The sequence below is a fragment of the Triticum urartu genome, chromosome 6A (genome assembly GCF_056163025.1).
Source record: "Triticum urartu cultivar PI428250 chromosome 6A, HENAU_Tu73, whole genome shotgun sequence".
Lineage (NCBI taxonomy): Eukaryota > Viridiplantae > Streptophyta > Magnoliopsida > Poales > Poaceae > Triticum > Triticum urartu.
In genome coordinates this window covers 73818722-73833853 of record NC_141878.1, presented here as the reverse complement: position 1 = coordinate 73833853, position 15132 = coordinate 73818722, and the positions used below count along the sequence as shown (strand labels likewise).

General features: G+C 47.8%; 1 protein-coding gene across 1 annotated transcript; it reads left to right on the top strand.

Annotated features, from left to right (window-relative positions):
• Positions 1-437: 437 nt before the first annotated feature.
• LOC125517295 (chloride channel protein CLC-b) lies at positions 438-3692 on the top strand. Its single transcript, XM_048682486.2, has 5 exons — positions 438-919; positions 1021-1221; positions 1301-1478; positions 1589-3256; positions 3355-3692. Exons 1-5 carry the CDS (start codon positions 699-701, stop codon positions 3451-3453), a joined length of 2367 nt encoding a protein of 788 aa, XP_048538443.2. The 5' UTR covers positions 438-698; the 3' UTR covers positions 3454-3692.
• The last annotated feature ends 11440 nt before the right edge of the window (positions 3693-15132 follow it).

Here is a 15132-nt window from a genome sequence, read left to right as displayed (position 1 = left end):
AATTGAATGGTCGCTCATGTGCCTCGGTTGATACATCCATAACACCAAAATGTGCATTCCTTTTGCCCATGTGAAACCATGGAGATGAACATGCATACGAGCCTAGATTCCATAAAACACAGCTAGCCAAGCCAGTGCCCATCAGATTCCATGGACCAAAGCCCTTCCAATGCCAAAAGGGTAAACAACACATGATGAGATGATGCACCAAAACAAGAAGAACAATGATACTACTCTAACCGTAACTTGGAACATAAGCATCGCCCAATCACTTTCAACCCACATGGCATTTTCCCCCTCGGTCGGGGCCCACGAAGTTAATCATTGCCCCTCCTTCCACGGTCTTATCTCTCTGCCAACAAGCAAGCAGACCATTTCACTTCGCTGTCTCCAAGCTTGCCCACGTACTCGGATCGCTACAAGCATAAGAAATACAGGAAATAATTCTCTTCCACTTCTTCCTCTTCTTCTTCCACGGGTCACCACTGGTTGTTGATCCACTTGCGGGCCGGACCAGACAGATAAACTGCCAGATAAGAGCATTGCCGCGGCAAGTCCACGTGATCCCATTTATATACGGGCACATACATACGCCAATCCCATCCTCCTTGACCTGACCTTGAGATCTTGATCGGATCAAGCTGGTCCAAGAAACAGGCCGGCCACAAAGCTCTGGTCTGTTGCCGGCCAGGACAGGCATGGAGGAAGACCAGAGCCCGGGGCTCGGGCTCGCCGGAGAGACGCCTGGTCTCAAGCACGGCAATGGCGTCGGCGACAGCCCGGAGGACCCTGCAGGGAGCGCCGGCGACGGCATCAGCTCCCTGGAGAAGCCCCTGCTGAAGAGAAGCAACACGCTCACCTCCAGCCACCTCGCCATGGTCGGCGCCAAGGTCTCGCACATCGAGAGCCTCGACTACGAGTGAGTATTCCACCGCTCGATCCATCCTTGGGTGCCAGCTTACAACTCTGTTCGTGCAATTTGGTTGGCTTGCTTAGTGAATTGAGCTGCCATGTCCGCAGGATCATCGAGAACGATCTGTTCAAGCACGACTGGAGGAGCCGGTCCAACGTGGAGGTGCTGCAGTACATCTTCCTCAAGTGGTCGCTGGCGTTCCTGGTGGGGCTCCTCACCGGCGTCATCGCGTCGCTCATCAACCTCGCCATCGAGAACATCTCCGGCCTCAAGATGCTCCACATGGTCCACCTCGTCAGGGAGAAGAGGTACGGCGAGATCTATCTACAGACGGCGGGACCAGAGCTGCTGGTCGGGGAATTGATTATGTTCGATCTGTGCATTCAGGTACTGGGCCGGCTTCTTCTACTTCTCCGGCTTCAACTTCGTGCTGACGTTCATCGCCGCCGTGCTCTGCGTCGTCTTCGCCCCCACCGCCGCCGGCCCCGGCATCCCCGAGATCAAGGCCTACCTCAACGGCGTCGACACGCCCAACATGTTCGGCGCGCCGCAGCTCATTGTCAAGGTACTAATAATAAAGCCTTGATTCCTTTCTGCATTTGGAATGCGTGACGCGAATACTCGAAGCTGCAAGAGAGACATTAATGGATGGAATTTTTTCCGTACTTTGGTCAGATCATAGGCAGCATCTGCGCGGTGTCGTCGGGGCTGGATCTCGGCAAGGAAGGCCCGCTGGTGCACATCGGCGCGTGCCTCGCCAACCTGCTCAGCCAGGGCGGCTCCGGCCGGTTCCGCCTCCGCTGGAGGTGGCTGCGCTACTTCAACAACGACCGCGACCGGCGGGACCTCATCACCTGCGGCGCGTCGTCGGGCGTGTGCGCGGCGTTCCGGTCGCCCGTGGGCGGCGTGCTGTTCGCGCTGGAGGAGGTGGCGACGTGGTGGCGGAGCGCGCTGCTGTGGCGCACCTTCTTCAGCACGGCCACCGTGGTGGTGGTGCTGCGCGGCTTCATCGAGGTGTGCCGCGGGGGGCGGTGCGGCCTCTTCGGCGAGGGCGGGCTCATCATCTTCGACGTCAGCGACGTCACCGTCCGGTACCGGCTGGGCGACCTCCTCCTGGTCACGCTCGTGGGCGTCATCGGCGGCGTCCTCGGCGCGCTCTACAACCACGTCCTCCACATGGTGCTCCGCCTCTACAACCTCATCAACGACAAGGGCCGGATGGCGAAGCTGGCGCTGGCGCTGGCCGTGTGCGTGTTCACGTCGGCGGGGCTGTACGTGCTCCCGTTCGCCGTGCCGTGCACGCCGTGCGACCCGGCGTTCGGCGCCGCGTGCCCGGCCACCGGGAGGAGCGGCAACTTCAAGCAGTTCAACTGCCCCGCCGGGCAGTACAACGACCTGGCCACCCTCCTGCACGCCACCAACGTGGACGCGACGCGCAACATCTTCTCCACGGGCACCCCCGGCGAGTTCCGGCTGGACTCGCTGCTCATCTTCTTCGCCATCTACTGCGTGCTGGGGCTCTTCACCTTCGGCATCGCCGTGCCGTCGGGGCTCTTCCTCCCCATCATCCTCATGGGCGCCGCCTACGGCCGCATCGTGGCGCTCGTGCTCCAGAGCACGGTGGCGGCGAGCATCGACCACGGGCTCTACGCCGTGCTCGGCGCGGCGGCGCTCATGTCGGGATCCATGAGGATGACCGTCTCGCTCTGCGTCATCTTCCTGGAGCTGACCAACAACCTCCTCCTCCTCCCCATGACCATGTTCGTGCTGCTCATCGCCAAGACCGTCGGCGACGCCTTCAACCCCAGCATCTACGAGATCATCCTGGACCTCAAGGGGCTCCCCTTCCTAGAACCCAAGCCGGAGCCGTGGATGAAGGACCTCACCGTGGGCGAGCTCGCCGCCGCCAAGCCGCGCACCATCAGCCTCCAGGTCGTCGAGAAGGTGTCCACCGTCCTGGAGGTGCTGCGGAACACCGGCCACAACGGGTTCCCGGTGGTGGACCGGCCGCGGCCCGGCCTGTCGGAGCTGCACGGGCTGGTCCTCCGGTCGCACCTCGTGGCGGTGCTGAGGAAGCGGTGGTTCCTTTTGGAGAAGAGGAGGACGGAGGAGTGGGAGGCCAGGGAGCGGTTCTCGTCGGTGGAGCTCGCCGACAAGAACTGCAAGATGGACGACCTGGAGCTGACGCCGGAGGAGCTGGAGATGTACATCGACCTCCACCCGTTCACCAACACGACGCCCTACACCGTGGTGGAGACCATGTCGGTGGCCAAGGCCGTGGTGCTGTTCCGCTCCGTCGCGCTCCGGCACATGCTCATCATGCCCAAGTACCAGGGCCCCGAGGTGAGTCCAAAATCAACTCCAATGGCTTTTCAAGCATCATCAAACTGTTCTTGCACATTTGGATTTGGATGTGATGATGGATCCATTTTGGTGTGCAGATATCTCCGCTTGTGGGGATCTTGACGAGGCAGGACCTGCGGGCGCACAACATCCTCGGCGCGTTTCCTCACCTCGCCAAGAAGAGCAAGACGCACTGAAGCTGAAAGCTACTAGCACCATTTTTGTTTTGGGAATTATTACTGTCGACGTGTTTCCTGTCTTGAAGCAAGAGCCACGATTCTTTCTTTTCTTCCTCATTCTTCTCTGTAAGTAGGTTCAGGATTTGCTTGCGTCCCATTTTTCTTTTCTTCGGGGAATGGCTGAATAATTTGCTGCCCATGTAAAATTACACATACGCCTAAGATGCAATAAGCAGAGTTGTTTCAATTTTTTCTAACTTTGGAAAGCAAGGTGTTCCAACATTTTGTAACTGATTTTTTTTTTGTTTTTTCATCTTGTTGGCACTTCTGTCGGATTTCGTTGTCAGCTTTGACATCCACGTTAGAACACGCAATCGTGCACGCACACCCATAATTGTTTAAGGTGTATATGCTGGAAAGAATAGTCAAATACAGTACTCTCTTCATTCTAAATATAATATGTTTTGAATATTTTAATATAAACTGTTTAATAATGTGTTTGTGTACAGTCGATTCACTAGAGCATCTTATATTTGTGAATGGAGGAACTAGTTTTTTGTTATGTTTAGATCCACGGAATGTGGAGTCGGTTTCACCTAAATTTCCCTGATAATTATGAAGACATGTACAGAAACTTCTCAACAAGATCATTTTAGTTACTGAACTTGGAAAAGTGTAAATTGCGGGGCATAAATTTGTATCGACAGGATTCTTCGTGCGTTGCAATAGGTTATAAATAGTCTGGTATATTGGCACCGATTTAGTTTCCCAATTTAATGTGGTCATGTAAAAGTAGGATTTTATTTGGTAAGAACATAATTTTTTGGGTAAGGCAATAAGAGATGTGATATTTGAGGCGTTTTTATGAAAATCATGATGACAAAAGAATAAGAGAGGGGAGAGGGGAAAAATCCTTACCAGGCAAACAAGAGGAAACACACTAAATCTGTAAGCTAGCACCAATTTTTAAATCCATGACCATTTTAAGATTCATAAAGTTTTTGAAAATCATAAACATTTAAAAATATGGATATTTTTATAAATTGATGGAAAACAATCAAATTTGGGACGAACTTTTTTTCAGATATATGATTTTTATTTTGATTTTTTATTAAGAATTGAGTACTGATATAGAAACTGACTAAAAACCAATCAAACTACAAATACGTCAAGACCGTTCGGCCCGAGAGCATGAAGCGTTACATGGGTCTCGTCCCACCGCGTGATTTGGTGATAAGCGACAAATAGAGTCGGCAGAACAAAGAAAACATGAACGAGAGATAAGAAGAAAATTTGAAGTGCCGAGAGAAAAATAGAGCTCAAATCCACAACATTATTCACACTCCCACCATTCATTAGCAGTGATCTCATCACGTACCATTACTCACTATTGTATTGTTCTTATTTGCTTGAGAAAGTGTCCATGAGACTTTCTTCCAGTGAAAAAGTCCATGACTTGTTCTAGGTGATATGAGGTTGAACATAATTTAGAAGAAAAAAATGCAAGGGGGTACATGAAAGGTGGAATAAATAAATAGCATGACCCCTTCTTTCTTCGAGAGCATGACCGATACATATCTATTCTTTATAAATTATATTGGGTTTTAGAGGTATATTAATTATTATATGAAACCAAAAAGAAGAAACAACAAGAAATTTTTATATAGATGAAGGAAAAAAGTACAATGTTGAAAACAACAGAAGCGACCCCCCACAAAAAGAAAAAAGAAAGAAAAACAAGATGAGAAACTTGACACGCGTCTACAGTCTGCATCGACCCAACATGTTGGTCTCTCACAATGACTCCATCCCCTTTCCCCGCACCCCGGCTACTCCACAAGGAGCATGGGAGGGGGAGCATGTGCCCCTTGCAACCCTCTTTGCCCTTGAGCTAGCTCAGCTCAACTCGAGGGGTCCTCGCTCGGCCTCTTCGCATCCCTGCAGCTACAAGGTGTATAAGGCCCTGCACTATGTAGACCAAAATTGGTGTCTAGTCTTTGAGCATCGATGCCCTACATTGCCCAACCGGAGCCACAAACACAACTCCAGGCATTGAAGCAAGTAGGTGCTCTGGTGCCAAATTCTCCAAAACTGGCTCGAATGGCCCTGGCAGCTAGATCAATGGACTTGTTTATCAATTATTTTATAAGGATTTCCACACACACACACAAAATGGTGCCCTACATGATGAAGCTAGTGCTATAACTTTTTTTCAGGCATTGGTGATGATGTGACATTTTCTTGACCAATGTGGCGCCGCCGCGCCGGTAACATAGTGAAAAGGCCTAAATAAAAGGACGTGGACTTGCCGCTTCGATGCTCTTATCTGGCCTACAAATGGATCAACGGCTTCTAGTGACCCGTTGGCAAGAAACAAGATTGTTCTCCTCCCATCTTTTGGTTTTATGCTTGCAGCGATCTCCGTGTGTGGGCAAGTAAGGATGGCAATTTTATCCATGGACATGGATATCCGAACCGAATGGATAGGGTTTGGATATGCTTTTGTGTTCATGGGCGGCGCCCAAATCCGACCCAATTGTTCGTGGATAGGGCATGGATATAATCTTGTACCCATGGATATACCCAAACCTAACCCGATAGTATGACTTAATGGAGGAAAATCTGCTATCCCTGCCCCATGGTCATATGTCCCACAACAATTTTACACTTTTTTTAATCTAAAACATGCATAAGAAATTACACAATCCCCATCGTAACTTTTTGTAGTTGACATTCAATCCCCTCTATAACATACTCCAACACCCCTTCCCTTATTTTTACCTCCTTCTTAAATGACTCGTCATTCTCATCTGTTAGAAAAATACTATATGATCTTAGGTTGTTAGTGGATGTTGATTTACCATAAGTGAAGCCTAGCCTACCACAAGGTGAGGAATGGAAGAGTTTATGTTAATATTGTGTTATATATTATTTATATGTCTCGAGATGATCCAATGGATATCCAATGGGTATGGATATCCATCGGATTTGGACATGGACACAATTTTTCACCCATGAATTTTTTTCATGGGCGGACAAAGACTGTCTTCATGGACATGGATATGGATTTGAGATTGTTCAACCCGATCCAAACCCAATCCATTGCTATCCTTATGGGCAAGTTTGAAGAGAGCAATACTATCTTCTCCCTGTGTCAACTTGTTGCGAGAGTTTTTCTTCTCTTTTTTTGCGGGTGCAGAATTGTTGAAATGGCTGCCAAAGAGAACACTATCCTTGAACAGGACAATGGGATATCATACCATTTTGCCCAATCAACAGTGATGCCTCTAGCCAGGGAGACAAGGCCGTAGAAAAAAGGACAATGATTAATTCGTGGGCCGTGTTCAAAAATTTGATGTGTGCTGGAAGTGACTGGTCCATATGCTTGTGCTGGGAGCAAGTTACAGTTAGATTAGCATCATTGTCTCCTTGGGGGCATCTCGTGATGTGGTTCACCTTTCGGGCCTCGAAAAGGTTTTGGTCCATGGAATCCAATGGACAATCGCTAGCTGTATTTTCTGGAATCCAGGCTCACATGCACCCTCGAAAAAAAAGGCTCACATGCATGTTTATCTCCACTGCATTAGGTACAGGTGCAAGGCTAAGCCTGTAAGCCATACATGTATCAATCAATTATCATGTTATAAGTTCATCTACACTGCATTAGGGACAGGTGCTGTTGGAATTTTGCTAGTAGGCCTTTGGCCCAAAGCCCAACTAAAATTCCAAAATTCTCTTGACCCATTTATGCACACAAGTGAGTGGAGTGAGTGAGGCTAAAGTTTAGTCCCACCCCGAAAGTTGAGAGAGAGTTGCACCTCTTTATAAGATGAGCTCTTCTACCACTTGTATGAGCATGAAAAGAGGAGACCTACACGGGCGCTCCTCCTCCTCGCTCGCCTCGCCACGCCACGCCACACCTCGTCACGACTATGGTTTCTCACCACTATTCCAGATCATTGCGCCGCCAAGCAAGTCTTCTCCATCCCTTCTTCCGGCGTGCACCGCGAGAAGGGACAGCAGGCCTCCGGAACCCCGCCTCTCGTGATCCTGTACGGGAGAGGGGCGGGGACAGCAGGCCTCCGGAACCCCGCCTCTCGTGATCCTGTACGGGAGAGGGGCGATCAGGTTTTTGGGGAGCGCACTCGCGCGACTGCTGGCAGCGACGACTTCGCGAACGACGACTTCTTCCCCGACCTCGGCAACCTCGTCCTCGACGACATGGGCGACAACGTCAACGCCGGCGGTGCTGCACCCGCTGCACCGTATGTGATTCTATCCTTCCTGTTCGAGATCGTGGTAGAATTCATGTTTCTAGTATGTGCCCTAGATGTGATATGTTCATCTGCTATGCTAGTTCGCATGACTAGTTTAATCTCTGCTGCTGTTGTCATGATTTATCTTCTGTTTATTCGGATTAAATCTCGTAGTAATTTGCTCATATTTCCAACAATCCAAAAACCTGATTATAGGCAATTTACTCCGAGTGGTTTTGCTGCGCATCTGAAGCCGCCTGCCTTTAAGGGGGCGCAATATAAGAGGTGGCGCACGAGAGCAGTCTACTGGTTTCAGACCATGGGCTGCTATGATGCCACCAAGGGCAAGCCTGAGGGCGATCTTAATCCAACACAGTTGGAAGCTTTTGAGAAGATCGATACCCTCTTTAAAGGCGCTCTTCTGAGTGTTCTTGATGACTCCATTGTGGATTCGTATATGTCGTTTGACAACGGCAAGGACATGTGGGCTGCGCTCGAGGCCAAGTTTGGTGCCTCGGACGCCGGCAGCGAGTTGTACGTCATGGAGCAATTCTATGACTACAAGATGACTGATGAGCGCCCTGTTGTACAGCAGGCTCATGAGATACAGTCGCTCGCAAAAGAACTTGAGTACTTCAAGTGTGTGTTGCCGGACAAATTAGTTGCCGGAGGCATCATTGCCAAGCTTCCACCTTCGTGGAACAATTTTGCTACTTCCCTGAAACACAAGAGACAGGAATTTTCCGTTGCGGATCTCATTGGTACTCTTGATGTTGAAGAGAAGGCGAGAGCAAAGGACACACGTACTCGAGTTGCTGAGGGAGGTTCTAGTGCCCACATGGTATGAATTTAATTCCGAAAATCTCTATTGTCAAAGGCTCCAAGTGCCAAGTATGTGTGCAAGCTAAGCAACCTCGCAAGTCCCATAAGACTGCAGAGGCAAGAGACTTGGCGCCACTAGAGCTTATACATTCTGATCTTTGTGAGATGAATGGCGTGTTGACAAAAGGTAGAAAGAGATACTTCATGACGTTGATTGATGACTCCACTAGATATTGTTATGTGTATCTTCTGAAATCAAAAGATGATGCTTTGACTTTCTTTAAAAACTATAAAGCTGAGGCAGAGAACCAACTTGATCGAAAAATTAAACGTCTTAGGTCCGATCGTGGTGGAGAGTATTTTTCCAATGAATTTGATCTGTTTTGTGCGGAACATGGTATAATCCATGAGAGGACGCCTCCCTACTCACCCCAGTCAAATGGGGTATCCGAAAGAAAGAACTGAACTCTAACTGATATGGTTAACACCATGTTAGACACTTCGGGTCTATCCAAGGAATGGTGGGGGGAGGCGCTAATGACTGCGTGTCATGTCCTAAACCGAGTTCCCACAAAGCATAAGACCATGACTCCATTTGAGGAATGGGAAAGGAAAAGGTTGAAACTCTCTTACCTACGTACTTGGGGTTGTTTGGCGAAAGTCAATATACCAATTCCCAAGAAGCGCAAGCTTGGACTAAAAACCGTGGATTGTCTTCTTCTGGGCTATGCTTTTCATAGCATCGGCTATAGATTTTTGATAATAAAATCTGAGGTATCCGACATGCATGTTGATACAATTATGGAATCAAATGATGCAACTTTCTTTGAGGACATATTTCCTATGAAGGATATGTCGAGTTCATCAAATCAGGAGATACCTACTCCATCTAGTGAGGAATTCACTGTAATTCCTGAACCCACCATTGCGATGGAACACGTTGAGAATCCTGTTAAGGGTAACAATGGAACTCCTGTGAGGAGTAAGAGACAGAGGACTTCAAAGTCTTTTGGTGATGATTTCATTGTGTACCTCGTGGATGACACACCCAGGACTATTTCAGAAGCCTATGCATCTCCTGATGCTAACTACTGGAAGGAAGCTGTACGTAGCGAGATGGATTCCATCTTAGCTAACGGTACCTGGGAGATCACTAACCGTCCTTATGAGTGCAAACCTGTAGGATGTAAGTGGGTGTTCAAGAAGAAGCTTAGACCTGATGGTACGATTGAAAAGTAGAAGGCACGGCTTGTGGCCAAGGGTTATACCCAGAAAGAAGGTGAAGACTTCTTTGATACTTACTCACCCGTGGCTAGACTGACCACAATTCGGGTGCTACTATCACTGGCTGCCTCACATGGTCTGCTCGTTCATCAAATGGACGTTAAGACGGCTTTCCTCAATGGAGAGTTGAAGGAGGAAATTTACATGGATCAGCCAGATGGTTTTGTAGTACCTGGTCAGGAAGAAAAGGTGTGCAAGTTATTAAAGTCTTTATATGGCCTTAAAAAAGCTCTTAAGGAGTGGCATGAGAAGTTCGAAAGAACATTAACTGCTGCCGGCTTTGTAGTAAACGATGGTGACAAGTGCGTGTACTATCTCTATGGTGGGGGCGAAGGAGTTATTCTTTGTCTGTATGTCGACGACATATTGATCTTTGGAACCAAACTTGATTTAATCAAGGAGGTTAAGGATTTCTTATCTCGCTGTTTTGAGATGAAGGATCTAGGAGTAGCTGATGTTATCTTAAACATCAAGCTGTTGAGAGATGAGAATGGTGGGATCACACTGCTTCAGTCTCATTATGTGGAAAATGTCTTGAGTCGTTTTGGGTATAGCGACTGCACGCCTTCTCCAACTCCATATGATGCTAGTGTGTTGCTTCAAAAGAATCGACGGATTGCTAGAGATCAACTGAGGTATTCTCAGATTATTGGCTCGCTTATGTATTTGGCGAGTGCCACGAGGCCTGACATCTCTTTTGCTGTGAGCAAGCTAAGTCGGTTTGTGTCAAAACCGGGAGATGATCATTGGCATGCGTTTGAGAGAGTTATGCGCTATTTGAAAGGCACCGCGAGCTATGGGATTCACTACACCGGGTATCCAAGGGTACTGGAGGGTTATAGTGACTCAAACTGGATATCTGATGCTGATGAGATTAAGGCCACAAGTGGTTATGTTTTTACACTTGGTGGTGGCGCTGTTTCCTGGAAGTCTTGCAAGCAGACCATTTTAACGAGGTCAACTATGGAAGCAGAACTCACAGCATTAGACACTGCCACTGTTGAAGCAGAGTGGCTTCGTGAACTCTTGATGGACTTACCTATGGTTGAAAAACCAATACCCCCTATCCTGATGAACTGTGATAATCAAACTGTGATCGTCAAGATAAACAGTTCTATGCACAATATGAAGTCCTCAAGGCATGTGAAGAGGAGACTAAAATCTGTCAGAAAATTGAGAAACTCCGGAGTTATTACGTTGGATTATATCCAAACGTCGAAAAACTTGGCAGATCCCTTCACAAAGGGTCTATCACGTAATGTGATAGATAATGCATCGATGGAGATGGGTTTGAGACCCACCGTATGAGTTGTCCATAGTGGTAACCCACTCTATGTGATCGGAGATCCCGTGAAGTAGAAGTGGGAGACAAGCTGTTGGTCAGCTGGGAGGAGAGTATCCCTATATTAATTATCCCACTCCGTGAAGATGCGATACTCTCCTGATCTGCATGGCAGGTTGATACTTATCTTAATGCGTTCCAAGTGGCTTATTCGGGTAAGCAGAGATGTTGTCCTGCAAAACATCTTCTGAGGAACACACCTATATGAATTTGACTGTTAACGTCGCAGTCTGTGAGAATTGGGTGTTCTCTAATAAATTCATGAAAGGCCCTGGAGTATGACGTATACACTCCACCCGCGGCGAAACCTTGCGGCAGCCCAGTATCGGTCAAGAATTTGTGTGAAACTAGTTTCACAGAAAACTTGTAGTTCAAGGCATAGTCCACTATTCAAGTTGTGATCTAGTGTAGCATAAATTTCTAAGTGGAAGTTCAACTTCACACTCTCCACTAAGCACCAATATATAAAACAATGTTTTGGAACTAAATGATGAGATGTGCCAATGAGACTTTGTGGGGGATTGTTGGAATTTTGCTAGTAGGCCTTTGGCCCAAAGCCCAACTAAAATTCTGAAATTCTCTTGGCCCATTCATGCACACATGTGAGTGGAGTGAGTGAGGCTAAAGTTTAGTCCCACCCCGGAAATTGAGAGAGAGTTGCACCTCTTTATAAGGTGAGCTCTTCTACCACTTGTATGAGCATGAGAAGAGGAGACCTACACACGCGCTCCTCCTCCTTGCTCGCCTCGCCATGCCACGCCTTGTCACGACGCGCCGCGGGTTGCGGGATTGAGCCGAGCCGAGGACAGAGCTATGCACGTTGTCTATATTTTTCTGCATGGGAAAATTAATGAGTCATTAATTAATAATTAACGGACGCGTTAATTACTGAACCGTTTCCGATTCTTTTGGATCGTGACGACTCGGACGTGGGGTTTACTCCCACGACCTACCCGGCCCGCACTATATAGTCAGGCAGATGTCTACCCTAGCCGCCGCCGCTTCGTATGGTTTCTCACCACTGTTCCAGATCATTGCGCCGCCAAGCAAGTCTTCTCCATCCCTCCTTCCGGCGTGCACCGCGAGAAGGGACAGCAGGCCTCCGGAACCCCGCCTCTCGTGATCCTGTACGGGAGAGGGGCGATCAAGTTTTTGGGGAGCGCACTCGCGCAACTGCTGGCAGCAACGACTTCGCGAACGACGACTTCTTCCCCGACCTCGGCAACCTCGTCCTCGACGACATGGGCGACAACGTCAACACCGACGGTGCTGCACCCGCTGCATCGTATGTGATTCTATCCTTCCTGTTCGAGATCGTGGTAGAATTCATGCTTCTAGTATGTGCCCTAGATGTGATATGTTCATCTGCTATGCTAGTTCGCATGATTAGTTTAATCTCTGCTGCTGTGGTCAGGATTTATCTTCTGTTTATTCAGATTAAATCTCGTAGTAATTTGCTCATATTTCCAACAATCCAAAAACCTGATTATAGGCAATTTACTCCGAGTGGTTTTGCTGCGCATCTGAAGCCGCCTGCCTTTAAGGGGGCGCAATATAAGAGGTGGCGCACGAGAGCAGTCTACTGGTTTCAGACCATGGGCTGCTATGATGCCACCAAGGGCAAGCCTGAGGGCGATCTTAATCCAGCATAGTTGGAAGCTTTTGAGAAGATCGATACCCTCTTTAAAGGCGCTCTTCTGAGTGTTCTTGATGACTCCATTGTGGATTCGTATATGTCGTTTGACAACGGCAAGGACATGTGGGCTGCGTTCGAGGCCAAGTTTGGTGCCTCGGACGCCGGCAGGGAGTTGTACGTCATGGAGCAATTCTATGACTACAAGATGACTGATGAGCGCCCTGTTGTACAGCAGGCTCATGAGATACAGTCGCTCGCAAAAGAACTTGAGTACTTCAAGTGTGTGTTGCCGGACAAATTTTTTGCCGGAGGCATCATTGCCAAGCTTCCACCTTCGTGGAAAAATTTTGCTACTTTTCTGAAACACAAGAGACAGGAGTTTTCCGTTGCGGATCTCATTGGTACTCTTGATGTTGAAGAGAAGGCGAGAGCAAAGGACACACGTGCTCGAGTTGCTGAGGGGGGTTCTAGTGCCCACATGGTACAGAAGAAGAACTCCCAGCCCAACAAGTTCAAAAACAATAAGAACAAAACTCAGGGCAAAGGCAAGTTTGATACAAAGAACAAGCCATCACATTCTACCAACTTCAAGAAGAATTCTCATAAGAATGGGAAGGGACTTTGCCATGTCTGCGGTGATCCTAATCACTGGGCTCCGAAGTGTCCTAACCGCTTTGAGGAGCGCGAACATGATAAGAGCGGCAAGTCCACTAATGTTGTCATCGGTGATACTGATATGAAGGAATCAGGGTACGGTATTTTTCCTACCATCCTTTCAGTATTTCAATCCCCTGATTGGTTAATTGACACCGGTGCCAATGTACATGTTTGTGCTGACGCCTCCATGTTTTCTTCTTACCAGGCAACAGGGACTTCACCCGTGCTGATGGGGAACGGGTCACATGCCATCGTTCGAGGTGTTGGTACGGTCGATCTGAAGTTTACTTCGGGGAAGACTGTGCGTCTGAAGAACGTTCATCATGTGTCGTCCATCAATAAAAATCTCGTTAGCGGTTCCCGCTTATGTCGAGATGGTTTTAAGTTGGTTTTTGAATCCAATAAAGTTGTAATTACTAAGTGTGGACAATTTGTTGGAAAAGGCTATGAGTGCGGAGGCTTGTTCCGCCTATCTTTGTCAGATATTTGCACTAAAGTTATTAATAATGTTTGCCACAATAATGAGTCTGATATTTGGCATCCACGACTCTGTCATATTAACTTTGGTTGCATGACGCGGTTAGCCAATATGAATTTAGTTCCGAAAATCTCTATTGTCAAAGGCTCCAAGTGCCAAGTATGTGTGCAAGCTAAGCAACCTCGCAAGTCCCATAAGACTGCAGAGGCAAGAGACTTGGCGCCACTAGAGCTTATACATTCTGATCTTTGTGAGATGAATGGCGTGTTGACAAAAGGTGGAAAGAGATATTTCATGACATTGATTGATGACTCCACTAGATATTGTTATGTGTATCTTCTGAAATCAAAAGATGATGCTTTGACTTTCTTTAAAAACTATAAAGCTGAGGCAGAGAACCAACTTGATCGAAAAATTAAACGTCTTAGGTCCGATCGTGGTGGAGAGTATTTTTCCAATGAATTTGATCTGTTTTGTGCGGAACATGGTATAATCCATGAGAGGACGCCTCCCTACTCACCCCAGTCAAATGGGGTAGCCGAAAGAAAGAACCGAACTCTAACTGATATGGTTAACACCATGTTAGACACTTCGGGTCTATCCAAGGAATGGTGGGGGGAGGCGCTAATGACTGCGTGTCATGTCCTAAACCGAGTTCCCACAAAGCATAAGACCATGACTCCATTTGAGGAATGGGAAAGGAAAAGGTTGAAACTCTCTTACCTACGTACTTGGGGTTGTTTGGCGAAAGTCAATATACCAATTCCCAAGAAGCGCAAGCTTGGACTAAAAACCGTGGATTGTCTTCTTCTGGGCTATGCTTTTCATAGCATCGGCTATAGATTTTTGATAATAAAATCTGAGGTATCCGACATGCATGTTGATACAATTATGGAATCAAATGATGCAACTTTCTTTGAGGACATATTTCCTATGAAGGATATGTCGAGTTCATCAAATCAGGAGATACCTACTCCATCTAGTGAGGAATTCACTGTAATTCCTGAACCCACCATTGCGATGGAACACGTTGAGAATCCTGTTAAGGGTAACAATGGAACTCCTGTGAGGAGTAAGAGACAGAGGACTTCAAAGTCTTTTGGTGATGATTTCATTGTGTACCTCGTGGATGACACACCCAGGACTATTTCAGAAGCCTATGCATCTCCTGATGCTAACTACTGGAAGGAAGCTGTACGTAGCGAGATGGATTCCATCTTAG

What these genes read in the sequence shown, in the direction of transcription:
- LOC125517295 (XM_048682486.2), top strand. Translation starts at nt 699, where the DNA reads ATGGAGGAAGACCAGAGCCCGGGGCTCGGGCTCGCCGGAGAGACGCCT. An exon ending in ATCGAGAGCCTCGACTACGA is followed by an intron (nt 920 to 1,020) that starts GTGAGTATTCCA and finishes CCATGTCCGCAG; the next exon opens with GATCATCGAGAACGATCTGT. An exon ending in CCAAGTACCAGGGCCCCGAG is followed by an intron (nt 3,257 to 3,354) that starts GTGAGTCCAAAA and finishes TTTGGTGTGCAG; the next exon opens with ATATCTCCGCTTGTGGGGAT.